The sequence below is a fragment of the Chenopodium album genome, chromosome 27 (genome assembly GCF_948465745.1).
Source record: "Chenopodium album chromosome 27, dcCheAlbu1.1, whole genome shotgun sequence".
NCBI classification, from domain to species: domain Eukaryota; kingdom Viridiplantae; phylum Streptophyta; class Magnoliopsida; order Caryophyllales; family Amaranthaceae; genus Chenopodium; species Chenopodium album.
This window is the reverse complement of record NC_137860.1, coordinates 10,329,220-10,349,665: the sequence shown is the minus strand read 5'-3', so window position 1 is coordinate 10,349,665 and position 20,446 is coordinate 10,329,220. Positions and strand designations below refer to the sequence as shown.

The following is a 20,446-nucleotide window of genomic DNA, read 5'->3' as shown; positions in this document are numbered from 1 at the left end:
TGGATAGAGGAAGAAGATTTTTTTGTTAATTTTTTTAATTAAAAATAACGTTTTAAATTTGAAATTTTTTTAAAAAATGATCAATTAGGAAATGCCACGTGGATGGTAACCGGTTGTAAAAGGTAGGGTGACCTGCTAGGGTTGCTGAGAGAAAATAAATAGCAAACTTAGGATTATTCAGAGCTTGGATTATTCTTCTTAAATCTTCCTATAATAAAAAAGTAGAATTGACTTTATAGTGACCCAATTTTGTAGGGTAACTAAGGTTTTTTTTTTATTATTATTTTTTTGTAATGAAAATCTTTTGTAAATATACATGGAATTTCTTTCGCATATAACCAGATTAATGCATCTCTGTTACAAAACAGATGTATTTACTTCTACATTAATTTTCATTATCGTGTATAGCTATTTGGAAACATGAATGCAAGCGATTATGGTAGGTATAAAAGATAAAATATTTGTATGTTATTCATTGAATGTATAATACTTTATTCATAACAATTTTTTTTTTCAAATGTATTTGACTTATTTGAACTTGAATCAACTAATTTTGTTAAAACATAATCACAATTTAAACCGATGTAGTTATATAGAAACTTATTGTTTTTATGAAGTGAATTAAGCAGAAATTTATTATTGCTTGTCTTTTTTTTTTTTTTTTTTTTTTTTTTTTTTTTTTCTATTAAACATAAATAAAAAATATATTAATAGTACATACCTTGAGTACGTATCACATGTATAAAACAAATATTAGCTTGCCAATACAAGTAAACTTCTTAACTTATATCATATGAGTTGGCAAACGAAGAATATAATGTGACAAACCTTATTTAGCGGTTCAAAGGCACAAAAAATACCCTACATAAAACTTTAGCAAAGGATGTTTTTTCATTAGTGTCGTTATGTGCTTCTAGATGGAAAACATACATAGCAATTTGATTATTGAGATTTTGTGTACAAGTATAACCTAAATTGGACACATTTGTAATTGAATTTCTTTTATTATAACAGGACGGATAGCGCTTTAAAGTTTGGATGGTTTTTCATTGCCTATTCAGTAAGAAGTTGTTTTTAATATGGAAAGATGATTTTTTGTGTAATTCGTGCTAGTGATGTTTGTTTTCTCTTACAGGTTCACATCGGCTTTTGCATCTTGGCTGCAATTGCTCCACCTATTGTTTTTGAGGGAAAATCTCTGACGTAAGGTCCTTCTATGTGTTTATGACTTATTAGTATTATTTTTATGTTAATTTGCAAAATGAGGGGAAATCATCTCTAAATTATGTGTTATAACTTATTCTAGAAACTTTTAGGTGGTTACAAGGGCTATTACGGACGTTTATTGTCGTGAGGGTGCATACATCTTCATATTTGCGACTACTTTTGATGCATTTTTTTTACAGAACGACTTTTGATGCATTATCATATAAGTCATGACAAACATTATCATGCAACATATTTTAGCTGTATCGTTGGTTTTTGCATATAACCTGGTAATTATATCGCTTTTTGTCACAACTCTCTTGCTCTCCGTTATATATTACTTGTTCCACGCACTTTCCATTTGTGACCGTATTTTATTACTTGCTTTACTTCCTTTTTTTGAAACTTTAACAATATTTTACTAAATTCTCTCCACTAGTGGTCCCCTCACATCATATTTTAGTATTTTTCATATTCTTTCTACTTATACTCACTTTAGGTTTTTTAGATTTTTTTTTATTATTCAACAAACCCCACTTCCATCATATATTAATACTTTCTACTATTCCTTCTAAACTTCCGTGTTCGGAGAAATGGAGCAAGTAATAAAATACAGAGGGATTAGTGTCTAACTTGAATAGTTTAGAGTAGAGCCTTTAGTAGGGAGTTAGGTACTCTAAGCGGAATTTCAAGAATTATATTCTTACGAACCTAAACAAGATCGCATACATAACGCACAAGAATCACATAATTATGCCTTTGAAGCGTGATCTCCACGTAATAAATTGATTGACAATCAGGGAGAGAATATAGCCCCAAGTGTTGCTCCTCAACTTAGTTCACGGGATTCGAACGAGTCGTCCACAAATACTAGATTGGTCGAGTGAAGGGGAAAACCACAATCACCACCTTTATGGACAATTGGCCACCACCACCACCACACACACACATACATACCGATGCAAGGAGGGAATAGAGCTGTGAGAGAGAGAGGGAGTTTGAGGGGTTGGGTCTCGTATTTGCTAACTCGGGTTTGATTAACAGTAAAACTATTCAACACAAAACCCTAGGCACCTATTCAAGTTATAATCATATTATAACTGGACTAGGTTAGGAACCCAAAGCCGTACAAACCATACCTCATGGCCTGCCACCTAGAGTAATGAGGCCCATTATGGGTCTCTTCCTCTTATGCTCATTCTAAGCCCTTTGTGTGACCTTATAGGATCCATTCAATTAGGTTTTGGCTTATTTTACTAGCCTAAAGATTGTTATTACCACTAGCTATGATATAACGATGACCCAAAAGAACGAACTTAATTATCTCCATAATTTGATCCATTATATAACTAGCAATTGCACTTGGCGAAGACATAAATCATTCACCTTTGACCTTTCATTGAAGTTAACTAAGTTGATTAGATGTGTCATAGCAGTAAAATTTTTATTTATATCTATTACAACTTTATCTTATAGCCATTAAGAGACTTCAACTTGAAATTATAATGTTTAGTGTACATATCGAACCATTGGGCATGCCATTGTTTTCCATTTTGTTTGTAATTTGGAAGAGAAACTAAATGTATAATAGAATATTACTATTTCAATAATTTTTTCATCAAATGCCCTTGATTTATCACTTAATTTACCAAATACTCCTAAACATTTTTAAATTCACTATATAACCCAAGTTTCGTAAAGACCCACCAGAAGCCCTTAAACACTAATGGTCGTTAGCTCAATTAGTCGTTCCTGTTAGTCACACCGTTAGTCATAAGGGTTAATCATGGCATGTGTCATAATATGTTTTTTTTTCAAAATTTTAAGTAATTATTAAAAATAACATTGTTTCTCGTTTTGAGTGCCGAAACATGCTCCTTTAAGATTTTGAAGGCCTAAATTAAGCTCGTAATCGTAAAAAACCAATGATGCAAATGCATCCCTTTTTTTTGTCAAGAATTATCTTAATTTGCGTGTTTATTAAGTTCTGAAATCGCTCTAGTAAGGTTTTTAGGGTCATTTTGAAACTTTTTGGTTCCAAATTCAGCTTAAATTTGCGTGCCAGGATATGAATAATTATATACTAAAAGACACTCCAACAATGACACGTGTCATCTCCTGGTGTGTCCTTAGTATATATTTTTAATAATTAATTACTGAATTTTGTCTAAGAAAGTTATTTTAAAATAAAATTTATTTTGTCAAATATATAAATGAGCAATAATATTTATCATTTTTATGTTGATACACAATTATTTGCTTCTTAGAAAAACAAAAGCAATTATTTACAAAATAATAAGGAAATATATAATCTTTTTCAAGAAGATGTGATTTAGGTGCAATATTTTTTAAGAATATGATCTTTATCAAATATTCCATGTTACTTCAGTTTTGTTCAAGATATTTAACAATTTTTATATTTTGTGCTATATTAAATTAATTTGTCAAAAGAAAATACGTGGTAATTAAAATACCGTGCATTGCACGGGACCTAACCTAGTGTCTTAAAATAGCCATGTTATTTTTCTATTGCGAAATTGTTCGAGTGAGATTTCAGGGGTCATTTTGCATGTCAAGAAATGTCAATGTTTGTGTCGTTATTTTTTAACTCTGAAAATTGCTTGGATAAGATTTTGAAAGTCATCTTTGTCTTTTATGGGTCTATATTAAACTTGGTATTGGGAAATAAAATAACGTCTCATTTTGCATGTAAAAAAATTACGCTTTTGACACATAAAACAAGGAATTTATCATTTTTTTGTCAATTTTGGGCTTATTTTGAATATATGAAGATTCAAAAAGATTTTCAACAACTTAATTATGCAATTTTAAAGACTAAAAAAATAACAATACGCAAATCGAGACATTTTTGACACGCAAAACAAGACTTTTCTTTATTTTTGCTAATTCGAAGCTTAATTTTGTTTGTGTTTTTAGGACCAAAATGACCCCTCAAAGTCTTAGTGGAACTTTTTTTTTTTTGGTATGTAAATTGAGAAATAAATGGTATTTTCTATAATTAGTACAACGAAATTTTGCAAAAAAACATCTTGAATAAGTTATCTTTTGTAGGAAACCATCTTTATTTTTTATTTTTATTTATTTTTATTTTTTTTTGCAATAACACACCTTAATCAATTTATTTTTTATTTTTTTTGCAATGCCATACTTTTGGCCGGAAAAGAGGGTTTGACCCTGTTTCCCGGCGTTGACCCGACCACGTGCAAGGCACGTGACATCTTAAAACCACCTTCCAACTATGCCACCCACCAGAATGCCACCAAAGAGAGTGGTTTCGGTGGGATGGGTAAGAAGATTGCGTTGACGTTCTGGTTGTTGGCGTAGTTGGAGAGTGGTTTTAAGAGGTCATGTGCCTCGCAGTGGTCAGGTCAACGCCGAAAAACAGGATAAAACTCACTTTTCTGCCCAAAGGTGTGTCATTGCAAAAAAAAAAAAAAATTTGATTAAGGTGTGTCATTGTAAAAAAATTTTGATTAAGGTATGTCATTGCAAAATAAAAATTTATAAGGCGGTTTCTTGCAAAAAATTTTTTATAAAAGGTGGTTTTTTGCAAAATTTCCTTAATAAAACTTTGAAAAAAAATATTTCTTGACACGTGTCATAGTTAAACCTACTAACTATCTTCGAAAGGTCCAAAGTCGGGCCTGCTCCTTCCTTGATAATAAAATCAATGGATTAATAGTTCATGTATAACTCATACTTAATAAATAATTACATGGCTCATACTCGATAAATCTTACAACAAGCTCATGTATACTATTTAATCTACTTTTTTGTGCTTACATTTAATATATAAGCTAAAAAGACGGATTAACAATTTCAATCTTATGCACACAAATCATCACTAACCATCATAGTTATGATACTAGCAAGCTTGTTATAATCCAAATAATTTCTAACATTTTACCATAGGGAGAATACGTACTTTGTATTTACTCATGTTCATACCTCAAAGACAACCTCAAGTTAAATCGAATTATTAGAAATCGCTTAATTCAGTATCCTATAATTATGGACACTATTATATACAGTTTCCAGAAAATATATATAAGCATTAAAGCTTTCTAAATTCCCGTAAAAAAAAACTTTCTAAATAATATGAATTATTGTTAATCTCCAATTAATCTCTTTTTTCATGGGTATTTCTCTTTATAAAAATATTAAAACTAGTGTTTAGGGAAATTTGCAAAACTATAATATAGTAAACTCAATTACACTTTAACAACACACTATCCAACCCTTATCATAAATCATTAAATTTAGATACCTAGGATTTTGAATTGGAGCTATTAATTTTTTAATATGATTTGGAATTATGGTATCATTAATAATATATAAGCATCATTACAGACAATTAGATCTTGATAAACAATATTAATAATATGAAATTCAATGATTAAAATAAGAAGAGAGGGCTTTTTTAAAAGAAAAAAGGGCTGAAATGAACTAAAGAAAACATAAGGAGGGGTGTAGGTCGTTGTTAGGTTTTGCTTTATGTTTGTGGTCACCAGTGCTAGTGCCATTGGCGGGTGGTGATGCTCTTGTGGTGATTGGCGCATGGAATCAAGAGGGGGAAGAGGTAGAGTCGTGAAAATGGAGGGGGAAAGAAGAGAGAAAATGTTAGGATTTTGCAAATTTAATTAAGGGAAAAATGATGGTATATCATCATCATTAAGTATATATAGGCTGCCATAAACAGGATTTGGTTATTTACAAAAATGACATTTAAGAATTAAAAACATCCTTGACCCTCTTATATTTGAATTATGATACATTATTGTTTCCCATATTTAAATTTCTTTTACAAAATCAAAATTACTTTATTAAAACCCTTTAATTATAATATTTGTGCCTCTTAAATATGTACTTAGAAAATTTTTAATTACATGCTATTTGAGGTAATATAATATCAGAAGATAATTTATACATAAGTGTGCCTATGTTGAAGTAGCTTTAGGATGGGTGACCTCATAAGATGTTTCATAGGTGAGCATGAATGAAGAAAAAATGCAACTAAAGAACTTGTGCTGATCTACGGGGCCAATAGTCCTTCACTTTTGCTAATTTTGTAACTACCCTTAGTGGTCAAAGTGTTACAAACGAAATCCAAACAACCTTGTGACCGAGTCCCCACCTTTTAGTTATTGAGGTCAGGCGCTTAATGAGAGAGAATCTTTTGGTGTTTAGGTATAATGGGAACAATGCCGATCTTAAGTCGGATTAAGTTCAATACATACACTTTGCTTTAAAAATGATTTTATGTACAAATACCTCCTACGTTATAAAACACAATTTTTTTATTAGAAACTCATATAGTAAGGGACTTCCTAACTAAACATGCTTAATTTGGATTATTTTGGGATGGATGACATCTTAGGAAGTTTCTTAGGGTGTGCACGCTTGAGTGAATGAATACAAAATAGCTAGAAATAATTTGTGTTGGTTTGGGGGGATTTGTCATTGTGATGCATTTTTGGAAGCTATATAACATTTATGGTTGGGGTGTTATCGTAATGACTGAAAATATTAAAATTACTATGGAACTGATTATCTACTCATCTCTTACCATACAATATTTGCATATAGAAAAAAAACATTCTGTTAGTTGGACATGTGTGATGTAATCTTTGAGACATTATAATAAATGTAGGAAGATTTAAATGTAGGAAGAATGCTAAGATGGTTTGGTGTATCTACATTATTAGATTTTATCAAATATATTTTCATGCTTATCACTAAAAAATTTCTACTATAGTTTGATGCTTGTTTCTTATGTTGTATAATAGGGGTATATTGCCTGCTATAGACGTGTTATCCGATAATGCTACGATTGGGGTAAGTTCTATATTGTCAATACCTTTATTTTTTTTGTTGTTAACAATAGTTATCATTTGTTTATCTTAAATTAAGATAAAATAGTCACAGAATCTATTAATCTGACTCTTGTTTTAAACTATCATCCTCTATATGTACATGACACTTTTTCGGTGGCAAATTTACTTGAAACTATGTCTATAAATTCATGTCTTCATATTATATTGTTCATTTATTATATTAAAAGAAAAAAATGAGGTTGGCATGAATAAAAATTAGCTTTAGTCGTGTAAAGTAGTACATATGATTATCACAAGCATTAAAAAATCCTAAATTTTCCATTTGATGGAGTTAGAGGTTTTAGTAAATTTAAGAATTAAACTAAAATTTTTTACAACAACGTACATACAAAAATGTAGTAACTTCTATTAATTATATAGAATTAGTAGAATGGATATTATTTCATATGATGAAATTAGTAAATAATATGTTTGTAGTGCAAGTTTTTGGTGAATGTCACATAGAATAAGTAAAACAAGTACATGAAACACTCTATTTGCGGGTGTAGGGTTGTAGGCGTCAATTGAAGCGCGCCTACGTAAGCATGTTTTGAATATGCTTGGCAATTCTAGAAAGTGGGATTTGACATTATATGATTAGGGACAAAACATTAGGGAGCCACCAACAAATTTTTAAGGAACTTGTAAACTGTTCATAGATCATTAAAGCCAACCCCGAAAAGGGACAAACCGAAAGGCAACAGTGATTTAATCAATGGAGGTTACACATATTGACAAGGGAATAAACGCGTCGTCAATTGTCTATCCCTAGATCAAATACAATTTATACAACCTAAACAAACCTAATACGAGTATAAGGCAAGCATAGGGGTTGAACCACAGAGAACGGTTAAACACCACCAAATGTTATCGACAATTAAGCTAGTCCGGAATAGGAGATAAATAAACTAAAGTCTAAAAATGCTAAAACAAGAAATAAAACATTAAGGGAAATGGTTTAGGTATAGCATTCACTTGAACATAAACAAAGGCATAGAAATTGAATTAATTATGAACTAAACATGCTCAAATATCGAAATAAAGGGTCCAACTAACCGCCTTCCGGGGTCAATTGGCTTCTCCTAACATAGCCTCTATGTTTCCACATTAGAACCATATACTAGGAGGTACTATTAAATAACAATCGATAATAATGAACCTTAACTAAGTCAACTTCCGTTTCTTGTTAGCAAAGATTCACCTTTAATCAACCAACAATGTGCACTTGCAAGAAGATTAAAGAATATCAAGCATATAAAGACTTTAATCACAAATAAATCAACTCTAAACCTAGAACATGCTCAAGATCCAACTACACCACAACCATCCCCTTAATGGGGAAATTACTCACTAATCATGATAAACAAGATTAATTAACAAATAACCAAGAATCAACATGATTAACAAGCAATACCAACAACTAAAATAATAATCAAAATAAAGCAATAAAAATAGAGGAGAGAGAGTTAGAGATTCTCATTGATTGAAGATGTAAATCAATAGAAAAGATGACCAATTTCTTCTTCAAAATCCAAGTTCAACAATGGTGAAACCCTCACTTTCTCTCTCTAAACTACCCTAATCCTAAGCTAAACCTAGAGAGAGAAGCTCTCCTAAAAACTAATTAGAGAGTAAATAATAGATAAAATGTTCTCTCCCTAATTGCCCCCAAAAAATGGGTATTTATTTACAAGTTTAAAAGGAAAATAAAAGAAAGTTAAAAGAAAAGGAAAAGAAAGTAAAATAAATAAGAAAGGAAAAGAAAGTAAAAGAAAAATAAAAATTAAAGGAAACTAAAAGAAATTAAAAGAAAGAAAAATAAAAGAAAAACAAAACAAAAGTAAAAACAGGAAAACGAAGTTCAGACTTCGTATTTCGCTGCTCTTGTAAATGGGAAATAATCCCATGCTTCACACCATCACAAACATCAACCATCATCTTCACCGTTCATCATCAATCTTCATCAGCAATCATCACTTAATCGCCACCGTTCAACATTAATGAGCACCTCCATTCTCGTGCAAATCACGTGAGAATTGACAAAGATAAGACCCGCAACGGAGCGGCCGCGGCTAGGCATCTCCCAGGCATCTACTGAAAGTTGGAGTAGGCTGGAGAACAGAGGGCCGCGCCCGCGGTGGTCTGGGTTGCTCCTCGCTGCTGCGGTGCTGCTACTCTGTTGCTGTTGTTGTTGGCGCTGTGTGGTGGTGTGTCGGGGATGAATTGCGTGGTGGTTTTGTGGCGGTGGTTGGTGCTGATGTGTGTGGTGTTGCTGCTGATTGTGGCTGGTGTAGGTGGCGGATTTAGGCTGGTGCGAAGGTGGTAATTGGTGGTGGCAGGTGCTGGTGGTTTCGGTGATGATTGGAGGTGGAAGCTGCGGCTGGGAGCAGGGGAAATAAAAGGTGTGGTGGTTGGTTAGTGCTGGCGGGATTGGTGTTGTTTTTGTTGATGTTGGTGATGGTGTGACTTGTGAGTGAGAAGCTGGAAGCAGGGGAAGAAGGAGAGTTGGTGTGTGTGTGGTGTAGGATAAGGTGATGGTGTGGTGAAGGTTTAGCTGGCAGCAGGGGTATTGGTTAGGGGCAGCTGCTTGCTTGTGAGCTTGTGCCTCGAACCTTGGACTCGGACCTTGAACCCGAACCTCCGACCTCCGAGCACGATCCTACACAACCAAATAAACATAAGGGAGAATCGGGACAAAGAATAAAATAAATAAAATGAAAATAAACAAAGGACGAAATAAAATAAAATAGGAAAATAGACTAAAACTAATAAAATAAAGAAAATAAACTAAAGCACACCAAAATTACCAAAATAAACTAGAGACTTTATTAAAGAGAAAACAAGATAATAAAAGGTAAAATAAGGGAAAATAAACACGAAAATGACTCTAATACTACTCCCTAGGAGTGACATAAATGTCACTTATCACATATACACCCCATTTATAATCCATGAGATTTATGGTTGTGAACCACGAATGAGGGATCGTGAATGATCGTATGAAGTGGAGTCATAGAAGTCAACTTCACCTATATTGGCATCTACTCGATTTTTATTGAGAAAAATACTCTTTGCAATTCAAAAGACATAAAAACAATATTCAATTTGTTCCAAACTAATTTTAATAAGTTGGTTGACTATTAATGCACATAAAATGCTAAGTATTGTGATAACTTATTAAAGTCCACAAGATCAAAATTAAAGGGAACTTGATTCGGTTTTCCAAATTATCTTATTAAGCGTGATTTTCAATAATATATTCTTGATTAAACATGTAAAAGAATAATGATCAAAATAAAATGGTGTGACATAAATATTGGACGCAACATCATTAAATTATTAGTTAAAGCATAACAATGACCCTAAACATGATACTAGCAAAATAAATAATATAAGTAATTATATAAATTAATTACTCACATTACGTGCTCTCCTTTAAAATACTACATCATGAATAATATGTTAGTAACTTCAATCAAACTATATATTAAATTGAAAGATTTAAATTAAAATAAAATAAAGTTTTGATTTGTCCAAACTCTCAGAAATTTAACCTTTTACGCCTATGTTGATGAGTAATACTCTAAGTATTGCAAAGGGACTTTGTAATTCTTGAAAATAATGATTAGAATAGGTATAAGGACGATTAAAGGATTAAATTATTGTGTGTATATTTATATTTTGCTTTTTTCTTTTTGTTCTCTACCATGCCATGGTTCTTTGTATCATATCGCGGTTCTTTGTACCGTGCGTACCACGGTGCTTTGAAACATGAGATTTTACATTGTACAGTGGTGTGGTACTTTAGCAGATTTACGCGTTTTTAAAACCTCCATAACTTTTGATCTGTAACTTCGAATAGGGAATATAATACATCTTTGGAACAGTATTTAAGTCTACTTTCCAATACAATTTTTTTTTGTTTTTTGTTGTTTTTTTGAAAGAAGTCCTAAAGGACTATACATCATTAAATAAAGTCATATGTCATCTATAATTGATAATTAACGATAATGAAAAAAGATTTAACAAAATTAAACAAGAATTTATCAGGGAAGGGCTAAGAATTCAGATACATAAATTGATAATTATAATAATTCAGCACATTCTTTATTCGTTGTTTCATTCAACTTTTAGAGTTAATCCGTCGTTGCTTCAAAATTTTGTGAAAAAGAAAATTCTTATACTGATTTTGTAATTCGATCCGAGCAATAACCAATCGTAGCCTCGCACAACTGGAGACCAAATTAAACGCAAATAACACCTTGTCTTTCGAAAGAGTTTGAAAAATGTGTCTTTCAAAGGAGATCGAAAAAAGCTTGTCTTTTGAAAGAGATTAACCCTTTCTTTTGAGGGATACATTATTATAGTCTTAGAAACAAGAAAAAAAAATATAAACAAAGATTAGGGCTTTCCACCGGTGAAACCCGATAGAAGCCCCTTCGAAATTAACCATGGAGATTAGAGTTTAGGAGAGAGAAGAGAGAGGGGAGGCTAAAGTTTTTTTAAAAAAACTTACCTTACTTTCCAACACAATAATTGTAGTTCAAAATATTTTTGTAGATTTTTTGATATAGGGGTTTTGGGCTAAGTTTTAGTGTTTTGCTAATATCTTTTTCATTTAAAATCAGAATTGGGCTTATGATATATCAAGATTATTTCAAAGCCTATTCAACCAAATAACATTTGAATCAGAGTTATAGGGCCATCAAATTAGTTTTTCTCGATTTTGGGCAAGGGTCACGAAGAAATAAAATTAGGTTATGATTTGTAATTTCGATTGGGAAAAGGGTATGAATGGATATTCGGTTGGGATATGGATTGGATTAGGTGAATTGAAATAAATAAAGGCTAGGACTTCAAGCAATTCTTTATTTTAATGTGCAAACTAACCAATTGACGATAAAAGGTCATTCATCACCAAGTTTGGGTTTGGAGAGATATTTTAAGGTGTCCATGCCATAAGGGTATCTATTTAAGTTTTAAAACTATTGAAATAACTTTAATTAGAAACAAATTGGTGTCAGATTTCTATAAACAAGAGAAGTATATTACCATAAACTAATAATGTCAACTGAGAGGCTAAATTGTGGTAAGATAATAACAATAAAATGAAAGGGAGAGGAAGAATAAAGAGGAATAAAAAATAGAAGTGAGGGTAAGGAAAGAGAGACCTTTCATTTTCTTCCTAGTAAATCTCTTCAACAACTGAAGAATGTATTTTATTAAAAAGGGAAAGAGAATTTATCCAAACATGGGAAAGTTTATTACGCAGTTTCCTCTCCCTTTAAATCTTCTAAAGTAGTGTAAAGGCTCTAATTTTATGTCATTTCTTTTTTGTGTTTTTTTAGATCTTATACCTTATTGGATTTGGATTTTTCTTTCTGGAAATGATGCTTAGCATTTGGGTAATTCAGGTATGCTAATGCTTCATTAATGCTATTTTATTTTCTTTCTCATGGTTGTTCTTCTCAATTCATCACCATCATATCAAATTTTTATGCAGCAAGTTTACATGTATTTTCGTGGAAGTGGAAAAGCAGCTGAGATGAAGAAGCAAGCCGCAAGACAGACAATGATGTCAGCACTATAATCTTGAGTATTAAGAGAGTACACTGTATATATAGATAATTGATTTTATTGCTTCTTGAAAACCTACAACCTCAATTTATGCTTTGATTTTTCTTTATTACATCACTTACATACTATATCAGTTTTAAAGAACGCTCTTCTTTAAACTTTGTTCACTTGTTCACCCCATCTTTACAATTTGAAGGTGGTTGGTAGTGGTCTTGTCTCACTTGTTTCAACCTTTTGTAACTTCATTGGTTATTATTCGTATATATGCTTCTCAACTTACCGATACTTTGTTATCTTTTATCCTTGTGGTTGTTTGGTGATTTTTAAATCACTATTTTTAGTTGTAAAACCAACAATTTGTCTTCCAATGTAGCACCTGGTGTTGAGACCTTTACCGTTGCATTGGTTTACTCACTTAATTAGTCAATGGTGAATACAAGCTAAGTGTAGTTGCTGTAAAAATTAACCCCCCTCCGTGTAGTAATGAAACTTCAATCCCAAGGTTGGCATGTGCTCCAATAAGCTGCATGCATCTCGTAAATTGCTAAATTATCTACAACCTGTCGCCTCTTGATGAGACGTGCTTGGTGCGCATAGGGCCTTTAAGAATAATATATCATATTAACTCTGTAATTAAATTATTTTTTTGTGGTGTAACTTTATAAGAGTCACTGTACCACTGAATTTTTATATGAGGTAACTCAGAATCTTGGTTGATAAAAAAATCTATCAAGACTCAATTGTATATATAGTCAACAAACTAAAGACATGTATTCGACAATAATTTATCAATCTGCCAATTATGTCATGATTTGAAATTTCTTTGGTGGCATAAAACATTTTGACCCTAGAAAATTCTTTGAATATGTTATCTTGCATTTATTAATCATATAATCTAAGAGTTATTAATCACTTTGTTAATAACCTTCTGCTATCAGCATTCAGAGCATGATTAACAACTACTCATGTGCAATAGTTTCTCCCAACCTTACTGTATGGGATGATATCTGGGCATGACCGATATCTTGTGAAAACACGACCAGGTTTTAATAATTATAGAGAAGATGCTGATATGTTACAGAATGAAGACATGTCGGCCTGCCGAAATTCAACACGTGGCAACAGAAGCTCAACACTTGGCACAAAAGGCTCTGCATGGATGAGAGCCACCTGTCAAGGTAAACTATTATAAATAGTTGGTAAGACCTCATTAATGAGGGCATTAATTACTCTCTCTCTCTAATCTCTCTCTACTTTCTCTCTCTTACTTATCTTCTTTTCTCAAACACTTTCTGACTTTATCATCGGAGTGGTTATCCCCGGATCACCCCGGGGTTAGCTAACTTCTTCTCATTGTGTAGGTTCTCAGCTTGCCGATAGGGGTATCAGAATCTCAGGTCCGAGTTCTTGGAGGAGTCGGGATCAGACAGAAACAATTTGGCGCTAGAAGGAGGGGACAGTTGATCACTTCTATCGCCTAAGAACCTCACACAAAACATATATATACAACAACAATAATCATGGCCGGAAACAATGGAATACCAGTAGGACAACCCCAGGTGGAGATAGTAGATGAAACCCATACCCTAGAGGGTAATCAGTTCCATATGCCGATAACCCCCCCTGCAGGAGGAGGAGAGGCAGAGGATCCTATGGCGGCATTCACCCCAGACGAGTTAGAAACAGCTGCAAGAGTGATGAGTGCAATGAGTAGAAAGAGGAAGGAGGCTGAGGCAGCACGGGCTGAAAGAGAAGCTGCTCAGGCAGATAGGGGAATATTGCACCGAAACCAAGAAGAACAGTATGACCAGTTAGAGAACCCGTCGAGGAGGCCCCGACATGAGTCGTCAGTAAGGACGCATACAACGTCACGGCAGGATGAGCAATCCTCGAGCCGTGTTGTGAATACCAGAACTCAGTAGCAGATAGAAGGTCAAACGGTGCGCATGGTGGTGCAGTTAAGGGCATCTCCATTTGCCCAGCACATCTTGGATCAACCAATGGAAAAGGTGAAGATGCCGACTTGTAGGTATGATGGGAGAGGGGATCCGACAAGATTCATAACGTCCTATGAAGGGCACATGATGCTGTATACAAATTCGGATGCAGTTTGGTGTAAAGTCTTCCCGACAACTTTGATTGGGGCTGCAGCCGATTGGTTTAACAACCTTGAAATCGGGTCAGTAGATAGTTTTGAAAGACTGACCGAGATGTTTGTAGGTCAATATGTCAGTAACAGCGTGAGGCAGAGAACCTCTGGAGAATTGATGGCTATAGAGCAGAAACTGGATGAATCTTTGAGGGATTACATCAGGCGATTTAACAACGAAGCTAATACCATTCCGAAACTACAACAGGAAATAGCTGTGATGGCTTTGATGAATGGGTTGGTTGATTCGGATTTTAAAAGATATCTTACAAGGAAGAGCTTGCCGACACTGGCAGCAGCGTTCAGCAAGGCCCATGATTACATAAAGAGTGAAGAGCTGATGAAAACGAGTAGCAGGCATGTGGTCGCCGTGAAGGGGCAGAGTCAGTATGAAGGGACCTCATCTGGAGGAAGCAGGCCGAGAGCTCCTGCCCCGGGAAGGGGAGGAGGAGGCCGACAAGATACTAGACCGACAAGACTGCCAATGAGATACAGCACTTACACCCCCCTGAATACGCCAAGGGCTGCAATCTTCTCAGTGAATCAGAACAGAGAAGATTGGTCAAGGCCGATTCCCATGAAAGCAAGGTCGAGGGACGTGAAGAAGTACTGTATGTTCCATAGGGATGTGGGGCATTATACGGAAGAATGTACCCAATTGAAGGACAACATTGAGGAGTTGATCAGGAAAGGGCACCTAACACAATACCGGTTGAATACCGGCAGGAATCTACAGCCAACACAAACAGTTGAGAGGCAGCAGATAGAAGCGAGGCCTGAAAGGACACAGGGGAGGATAGTCCGACAAGGGGGTGCAGGAGTACCGCCGTTATCTACAGGAAGAGTGGATGTGATAACGGGGGGGCCGATTCATGGAGGGACGATTAGTGGAGCGAAGAAGCATTTAGCGGAGCACCGTCATCTAGTTTGTGCTTTAGATGTAGATAATCGTCCTCGGCCGGCATCAATACCACAAGTTGTATTTACGGAAGAAGATGCACGAGGTGTAGTGTTCCCACATGATGATCCGTTAGTCCTGATAACCAAGATCAATGGGGCTGACATCAAAAGAGTGCTGGTGGATGGAGGTAGTTCAGCGAACGTGTTGTTTATGCAGGCTTTTACCGAAATGAATATAGGAAGGCAATACTTGAAACCGGTATCATACCCTGTGATCGGTTTTAATGGGTCGACAGTGAGGCCAGAAGGGAGCATTGTGTTGCCTGTAAGGATGGGTGATGGACCACAAGCGAGGGATGTGATGGCAGAGTTTTTGGTGGTAGGTGTCAAGTCGGCTTATAACGCAATTATCGGCAGACCGATAATTCATGACATGCAGGCTGTTGTATCAACATACCATTTGGCAATAGCCTATGTATCAAACTTGGGAGCTGTGGAAAAGGTGTATGGAGGTCAGGTTATGTCGAAAGCCTGTTATGTAACAGCTTTGAAGAACCCAGTTGGTAATGCCGCAGTTCCATGCAACCCAACAAGGGAAAGTGAGCCGACAGTGCAAGATTTGACAATGAAAAACTTTGATGCAAGACCTGAAGAAACACCAAGGCCGTTGCCGGGCGGAGAAACCGTCCAAGTTGAATTGCAGCCAGGCAACCCCAGTAGAACAGTGAAAGTTGGGGCAGATATGGATGTGGAGACCAGGTGTAACCTGATAAGTTTATTGCGCGAGAACGCCGACGTCTTTGCGTTCTCGGCCAGTGAGATGCCAGGCATACATCCTGAGGTAATGGAACATAAGCTGAATGTTGATAGAAAATTTAGGCCGATAAGGCAGAAGAAGCGTAATTTCTCGACTGAGAAGATAGAAGCGATCCAGGCCGAGGTGAATAAGCTTTTGGCAGCAGGGTTTATAGAACCCTGTACATATCCCGAATGGTTGGCAAATGTAGTAATGGTGAGGAAGCCGACAGGGAAATGGCGAATGTGTGTGGATTTTGCAGATTTGAATAAAGCTTGCCCTAAGGATTGCTACCCATTACCTCGGATAGATAGGCTGGTAGATTCGACCTCTGGTCATGCCATGCTTAGTTTTCTGGATGCATTCTCAGGATATCATCAGGTCAGCATGCATAAGGCCGACAGAAATAAAACGGCCTTTATAACAGATGTAGGTGTGTATTGTTATAAGGCAATGCCGTTTGGGTTGAAAAATGCAGGGGCAACCTATCAGAAGTTGGTGGATAAGATTTTTGAGAAACAGAAAGGGCGGAATGTTGAGGTGTATGTGGATGATACGATAGTAAAGAGTAAGAACAAAGAAGACCATATAGCCGATCTGAGGGAGACATTCGAAACCTTGAGAAAATATCAAATGAAGTTGAATCCAGAGAAGTGTGTTTTTGGGGTGAGATCAGGGAAGTTTTTAGGTTTCATGGTTAGTGAACGGGGGATAGATGCGAATCCCGATAAGGTGAATGCGGTGCTTCAAATGAAACAACCAAAAACCATCCGTGATATACAGAGGTTAACGGGCAGGATGGCAGGGCTAACAAGATTTATCAGCAAATCAGCTGATAAAGCACTCCCGTTTTTTATGGTGTTGAGAAAGAATAAGGCATTTGAGTGGGGAAAAGAACAAAGTGATGCCTTAGAAGTAGTGAGGAATCATCTTAAATCTCTTCCCACAATTTCCAGGCCTGAGAAGGGAGAAGTGTTACAATTATACATCTCGGCATCACCAAAAACAATAGCGGCCGTTTTGTTGGTAGAAAGGAAGAGACAACAACAACCGATTTACTTTGTCAGCCATGTCTTGAATGCGGCAGAATGCAAATATCCAGTTATAGAGAAGATGGCTTTAGCTGTACTAGTAGCAGCCAGGAAGTTAAGACCTTACTTTGATGCACATCCGATAGAAGTACTCACCAATCATCCCCTGGAGAAGTCACTGCGCAAAATGGATACGTCTGGTAGACTACTGACATGGGCAGTAGAGTTATCGGAGTATGAAATAAGTTACAAGCCTAGGACGTCAATTAAGGCTCAAGCATTATCAGATTTTATTGTTGAAACCACATACACAGATGAAGAAGAGGAGTTGGGAACATGGCAGGTATCAGTTGATGGATCAGCCACAGCAACGGGGGCAGGGGCCGGAGTTGTGATAACGGCTCCAGATGGAAAAATATTTGAATACGCCATGAAATTTAAGTTCAAGGCAACAAATAATGAGGCCGAGTATGAAGCCGCGGTAGCCGGAATGCAGCTGTCAATAGCGGCAGAAGCAAAACGGCTAGTTTTGACAACTGATTCTCAGCTGGTGTCAAGCCAGTTTAGTGGGGAATACGAAACTCGAGAGCCAGCAATGGTGAAGTATTTGGAGAAAATGAAACAGTTAGCAGCTCAGTTGCAATACTTTGAGATTAAATTGGTTCCGAGATTGAAAAATGCTCAAGCAGATGCATTGGCAAGATTGGCAAGTTCAAGCTTCAATGACTTGGAAAGAACAGTAATGGTTGAGGTTTTAAGGCAGAGAAGCATAGATGAGATGTCGGCGGATGTCTGTTGTGTTGAAGTGGGGGATCAATGGTATGATAAAATACTGGCATACATTATTCATGGTGTAGGGCCAACAGACAAAGGAGAGCTGAAAAGGTTACAGAAGGATAGTGTGTGGTTCGTTATGTACCAGGGCTAGTTGTACAAAAGGGGGTTTTCATTACCATTGCAAAGGTGTATAACGGATGTGGAATCAGCAAGGTTAATAGAAGAATTACACGAGGGAAGCTGTGGAAACCACCTTGGAGCAAGAGCCTTGTCCAGAGAGGCAATGAGAAGGGGATACTACTGGCCGACAATGAACGCCGATGCAGTGGCTTATGTTAAAAAATGTGAAAAGTGTCAAAAGTTTGCCCCAGTTATCAACTTGCCTCCAAATGATCTGACTCCGATATTGAACCCGATCCCTTTTGCCCAATGGGGGATGGATATAGTAGGCCCGTTCCCATCGGCCATAGGTGGCAGAAAGTATCTGATAGTGGGAATTGATTACTTCACCAAATGGATAGAGGCAGAACCAGTAACGAAGATAACGGCATCGGAGGTGAAAAAGTTTATATGGAAAAATATCTTCACGAGGTTTGGGTTGCCGATGGCGATGGTTTTTGATCATGGAACCCAATTTGACTGTAAACCAGTCAAAGATCTCTTAATGATGTATAAGGTAAAGTTTGCTTATGCAGCAGTATGCCATCCACAGTCTAACGGCCAAGCGGAAGCAGCAAATAAACAGGTCATAGCAGCCATTAAGAAGAAGATAGAAGATGCAAAGGGTTTGTGGGCGGATTTGATACCAGAGATATTGTGGGCAAACAGGACAACAGTAAGGGAAGCCACAGATGAATCACCTTATAACTTGGTTTTTGGGACAGAGGCGGTCATACCAGCAGAAGTCGGACTGCCGACATTTAGGGTTCAGCATTATTGTGAAGACCAAAATGATCTACTCTTGCGACAACAATTAGATTTTCAGCCAGAGCTAAGAGAGAAAGCAACAGTTAATTCAGCTGCGTTTAAAGAAAGAATGTCTAGAGCATATAATAGAAGGGTATCTCATCGGCCATTAAAGGTGGGAGATCTGGTACTACGAAGAACCGCAGCAACCGGTAAGGGAAATGAAGACGGGAAGCTGACTGCAAACTGGGAGGGGCCTTATCGGATTAGAGATGTCGTCGTCCAAGGGTCATTCTACCTGGAAACTTTGGATGGAACACCTCTAAAAAATGTATGGAATTCGGCTGTACTGAAGAAGTATTATGTGTAATAAACGTTTTTAATGTGAAGCTGATATCAAGAAAGATGTCAGTGATGAATTAAGAAGTATTCAGGCAATGCGCATTGAAATAGGCATCCTCCATTAAACAGAACATCGTTAAGTGGGACGGACAGCTCAAAACCGCTTCCATGAAGATAACAGTTATACAACCTGATCAGTTGTATACGTTAACTCATGAGGTTGCTGGTTCAAAATATAAATACCGGCCAAATCAATTCGAGTATATGCCGATATGAGGCGTAACTCAGAATGTGATCGCCGAGAGGGTACCTAACTGGCTGAAACAACAAAGCAGTAGGTGACCGATGTTATAATCTGAACAACAACCGGTTATGACTCAGTATACATAGATCTAGAACGAACTATATATACTGAGGGGAGCAGGGAGTGATATGGTATTTATCTGTCATACTTTGGTAAATTTTAAATGCTTTGGTATTTATCTGTCATACCTTGGTAAATTTTAATGCAATTTTTGGTAAAGACCTTATGTCTTCCAAAGCCGAGGTCTTGAAGTTTCTGATGGGAAGTTGTCGAACTTCAGATAAACTATCAGGTAAACTTTTATTTCTTGCAAGTTCTTTTATATATGCTGAAGTAGCAAGGCAATATAGCTATCATAACGTTGTAAGTACAAACAGATTATAAAATGATAAGCAGAAAACAACATAGTTATGATAAAAAGTGTAGAAATTCGTAAGATAGTTGACAGACAACAAAAAAAAAAAAAAAAAGATAGTTGACAGATAGCAGATGAAATTGACAATCGACAGGCATCACCACAAAAAAGGGGTATATGCCGATAGGACAACATTGTCAAAATAAGTG

At 35.9% G+C, this 20,446-nt stretch overlaps 2 protein-coding genes across 2 annotated transcripts in view; both read left to right on the top strand.

Moving 5' to 3' along the window:
• The window catches only part of LOC145620475 (secretory carrier-associated membrane protein 1-like), a 33,643-nt gene extending 20,953 nt beyond the window's left edge, over positions 1-12,690 (top strand). The window contains exons 9-13 of the mRNA XM_081675160.1: positions 1,015-1,060; positions 1,136-1,203; positions 7,014-7,062; positions 12,449-12,514; positions 12,604-12,690. Of these exons, the coding sequence (XP_081531286.1) occupies positions 1,015-1,060; positions 1,136-1,203; positions 7,014-7,062; positions 12,449-12,514; positions 12,604-12,690 (316 nt within the window). The remainder of the gene's footprint in view (positions 1-1,014; positions 1,061-1,135; positions 1,204-7,013; positions 7,063-12,448; positions 12,515-12,603) is intronic.
• A 1,987-nt stretch (positions 12,691-14,677) lies between these two features.
• LOC145619663 (uncharacterized) lies at positions 14,678-19,606 on the top strand. Its single transcript, XM_081674368.1, has 4 exons — positions 14,678-16,767; positions 17,479-17,787; positions 18,517-18,886; positions 19,007-19,606. The coding sequence occupies exons 1-4, from the start codon at positions 14,678-14,680 to the stop codon at positions 19,604-19,606; spliced, it is 3,369 nt and encodes a 1,122-aa protein (XP_081530494.1).
• Positions 19,607-20,446: the final 840 nt, after the last annotated feature.